This window comes from Habropoda laboriosa, unplaced genomic scaffold, assembly GCF_001263275.1.
Source record: "Habropoda laboriosa isolate 0110345459 unplaced genomic scaffold, ASM126327v1 scaffold127, whole genome shotgun sequence".
Classification (NCBI taxonomy): domain Eukaryota; kingdom Metazoa; phylum Arthropoda; class Insecta; order Hymenoptera; family Apidae; genus Habropoda; species Habropoda laboriosa.
The window spans coordinates 4,911-8,728 of record NW_017100222.1 but is presented as its reverse complement, the minus strand read 5'-3'; the positions used below and the strand labels follow the sequence as shown (position 1 = coordinate 8,728).

The following is a 3,818-nucleotide window of genomic DNA, read 5'->3' as shown; positions in this document are numbered from 1 at the left end:
AGAGGTGACAGATGGATGCCATCATTGTGAGGGAGGACACCGGGGCTCGGCGCAACGCATCCTCGCGGAGTGTTCCGCGTGGGAGTAGGAGCGCCGGGTCTTGGTGTCGGAGTTCGGCCAGGATCTCTCGCCGCCGACCCTAGTCAGGGCCATAGTGGCGAGCGAGAGGTCCTGGGAGGCGCGGCCTCCTTCTACGAGCACGTGATGCTGCAGAAGGAGCCCGCCGAGAGAGACAGGAAGGTAAATTCTCCCTCGAGGAAGATCGGGGAGGCGAGTGCCTCGTCCTCCGGACTAGGAGCACAACGGGCCGCGAGGGGTCAGGCGGGGGCCCGACCCCTCCCAAGGCGACTCCCCAGGTACGGGGCAGCGCCGCTGAGCCTATGGGCGGAGTATTGGGGAAGGGGTGATAGTGTAATCACGTCTTCCCCCGATGTCGGGGTGCAAGCCAAGGTGCGGGGAGAGCTGCGGAAGTCATACAAAGTTCCCGCGGCTCTCCCCAGCGTGCCCGACGAGGACCACCGCGGAGGTTTTAATGGGTAAGAATTCCACATTACCCCGCCTCCCTCCCCCGGGGGAGGCGGAGTGTCTTTTGAAGATTTCCTCCGCGTTAAAAAAATAAAAAAGGTCATGGTTTTAGAACGTGCCGCGTTCATGCGAAATGTGCATGGTGCTCCCGTCGACACGTAGTTATTATGTGTCCAGAAATGGTAAAGCGGGAAAGTGAACCTAAAAATACTGAAACTGTAAAAAATAAATGTAGTTTAGCTAGTCTTTGTAGCGATCCGGAAGTTTTTATGCAAATACTAAACGTTAAATTGCGAAAAGGAAATAATGAGACTGTTGTTCGCGTAATTATTGACACCGGATCACAGAAATCGTACATCACGGAAGATGCAGCGGCCCTGGTGGGATATGAACCAGCTGCTGAACGACAAATGACGCACTCCTTCGGTGGACAAAAATCAGGTACACTGAACCACAAAGAATATGTGGTGCACTTAAGAAGCTTGGACGATGGCTACGCGTGTAATTTATCCGCGCTGGGACAAACGGTTATTTGTGGGGAGATTTCATCGATCAAGAGTGTAATATGGCTTGAAGAGTTACAGAAATTAAATATCAAAATTATGGATGTGAACAATGGCGTTCTGTCGGTTTCGATTCTCATAGAAGCCGGCATTGCCGGTAAATTATTAACCGGCCGAAGACAGATATTAGAGTGCGGATTAGTGGCTGTAGAAACCCTGTTAGGATGGACTCTCATGGGCGCAGTGCCCGTAATTGAAAAGCGTGAAGACGTAACTTTGATCGCGATTTCCATGTTTGTAAGAAGCAACAATTTGAAGATTTATGGACATTAGATGGTTCAGGTATTAAAGACTATCGAAACTAAAACACAGAAGGAGCACGAAGAGAAAGTAAGGAAGGATTTCTTAAAAACAGTAAAGTTGAATAAAGAAGGTCGTTATGAGGTGCGACTGCCATGGTTAGAAAATCATACTGTTTTGAATAACAATAAAGATATGGCTATTCGTCGCCTTCAATCGACTGTCAAGAAATTACAAACGAAAGGTCTCTACGCGGAGTACAATTCAATTTTCGAAAGTTCGCTTGCAGAGGGCATCGTTGAGCGCGTCCCGGAGAAGGAAGCGAATAATTGGGCTCACTATTTGCCATATCGTCACGACATCAAGGAAAATAGTACTACAAGGATAAGACCAGTGTTCGACGCTTCAGTCAAGGAGCGCCAGTTTCCATCCTTGAATGAATGTTTGGGAAAGGGTGCAAATCTCATCAAACTTGTGACTTCCGTCTTATAGCGCTGGTCGAATCTTTAGATAATTCAAATGCCAGATTCTCCAAACAGAAAATTTTAAAACTATTAAAAGGTTTTTATGTAGACAACTGTGTTACTAGTGTAAATTCCGTAGAACAGTTTGTTAACGCAGCTTCCCGCGCTTCGTAGTATTAGGAGGTCGGGTTGGTGTTGGTGATTATTGCACGTATGTGCCAACTGGTTGATGTTGCGAGGTGATCGCACTTTATTTTTAATATCGACTATCGCGGACTGGACCGCATTTGGTATTTAACAATATCGAATATCGCGGACGAGGCCGCGCTCAAGATAATGTCGAATGCTCACTTAGAATAGAAGTTCTCTTTCTTTGTGGGCGATTTTGCTGGGAGGAGGGAGATGATAAGTACTGTGGATGCGGATCCGTGGGGAAGGCTTTTAAATTGGTTATGGAGAAATTGGTGGAAAAGGAGAGGAGAAATCTGGAGGAGGAAGAAAAATTTTTTCATAAATTGTTCCTGGATGGCCCACTACTTCGAAAAATGGGCAAAGAAGAGAAGGAGAGAATTAGACAAGAAGGGAAAGAAGAAAGGAAGGTGAAAGAGTGGGAAGTGAGGATGGCGTTAAAAAAGATGAACATTGGAAAGGCACCCAGCCCAGATTGGAGTACCAGCGGAGGTTCTGAAGAGGATTGGAAATGTGAGACCAGAGGTATTTATAAAGATTTTGAATGTATGTATGGAAAACTTAAAATTCCTGGGCCCTTGGAAAAAAGGCAGAATAGTACTTTATTCCTAAAGAGGGAAAAGGAGAGGAGGAGAAGGGGTATAGGCCTATCTGCTTACTAAATACGACGGCAAAGCTCTTTGAGCAGATAACGCGAGGGGGGTAACAGAGCACTTGGATATAACGGGGGGTATAAATCGATGGCAGTTTCGATTCAGGAGAGGGAGATCCACCATCGACACGATTAGAGAAGTCACGGATTTTACCAGAGGAAAAATGGAAAGGGAAAGAAGTGTAGTGGCTACACTGCTCGACATAAGGAATGCCTTCAACGAAGTGAGCTGGACTGCGGTGACGGAGGAGGACGGCAGGGCTGGAGTACCTGGTTACCTCTTGGTCTTAATTTGGAAGTACTTAAAAAATAGGAAAGGATTCTCTGAGTCTGGCACGAAAAGGAAGGTGATTCAGATGACAAGAGGGGTTCCATAGGGGTCGGTGTTGGAGTCACTCCTGTGGAACATCATATGTAACAAGATACTGAACCTAGAAGAAGTTGACTGGAATTCCAGACATAGGGTGATCTGCTATTCCGATGACACTATTATATTAGTGTCGAATAATAGTGTGAAGAGTTTTGGAAAGGATTACACAGAAAGTGTAGGGTTTAGGTCTGTCTTGCGGAAATAAAGACGATGACCATTACGTTCACGAGGAGGAGAAAAGGGCGAAACGGTGAAGTACCTCGAGGTTGTGCTGGATAGGAAGGGTAGGTTTGATGAGCATATTAAAGTCGTGGTGAAAAAGTCGTTAAACACAATAAGGAAAGTAACGAGAATTATGCCAAATCTTGGCGGTCCGAAGTACAACAGACGGAAGCTATTAGCGATGGTCGGCCAATCGGGCAATATTGTACACCGCGCCTGTGTGGGCGGGTGCGAGGAAAGTTAAAAAGCAAGTGCGAATTGTGGAGAAACTAAGAAGGGTATGTGCGGCGTATAGGACGGTGCCTATGGAGGCCGCTGAGGTCATCGTCGGAGTTCTGCCCTTTGACCTTCTGGAGGAAGAAATACGAAAGATGCAAGGAGGTGGGTTCAGAAGGCTGGTATGTTGAGAGAAAGCATAGAAAAAGAGATAAGATGGAAGAATTTTAAGATAGCGTGAGGAAATGGCAGGAGAGGTGGGAAAAAGGAAGCCAGACTAGGAGATGGACGAGGATCCTGATTAACCCTTTGACTACGGCAGACTTTGAGACGCACCAGCCGTACCATACGGTAGGAAATTAGTCGCGACGGACACT

The 3,818-nt window shown here is 46.8% G+C and overlaps 1 protein-coding gene across 1 annotated transcript; it reads left to right on the top strand.

The window, feature by feature from the left end:
- The first annotated feature begins 692 nt into the window (after nt 1–692).
- LOC108571046 lies at nt 693–1,820 on the top strand. Its single transcript, XM_017933016.1, has 2 exons — nt 693–1,298; nt 1,362–1,820. The coding sequence occupies exons 1-2, from the start codon at nt 693–695 to the stop codon at nt 1,818–1,820; spliced, it is 1,065 nt and encodes a 354-aa protein (XP_017788505.1).
- Nucleotides 1,821–3,818: the final 1,998 nt, after the last annotated feature.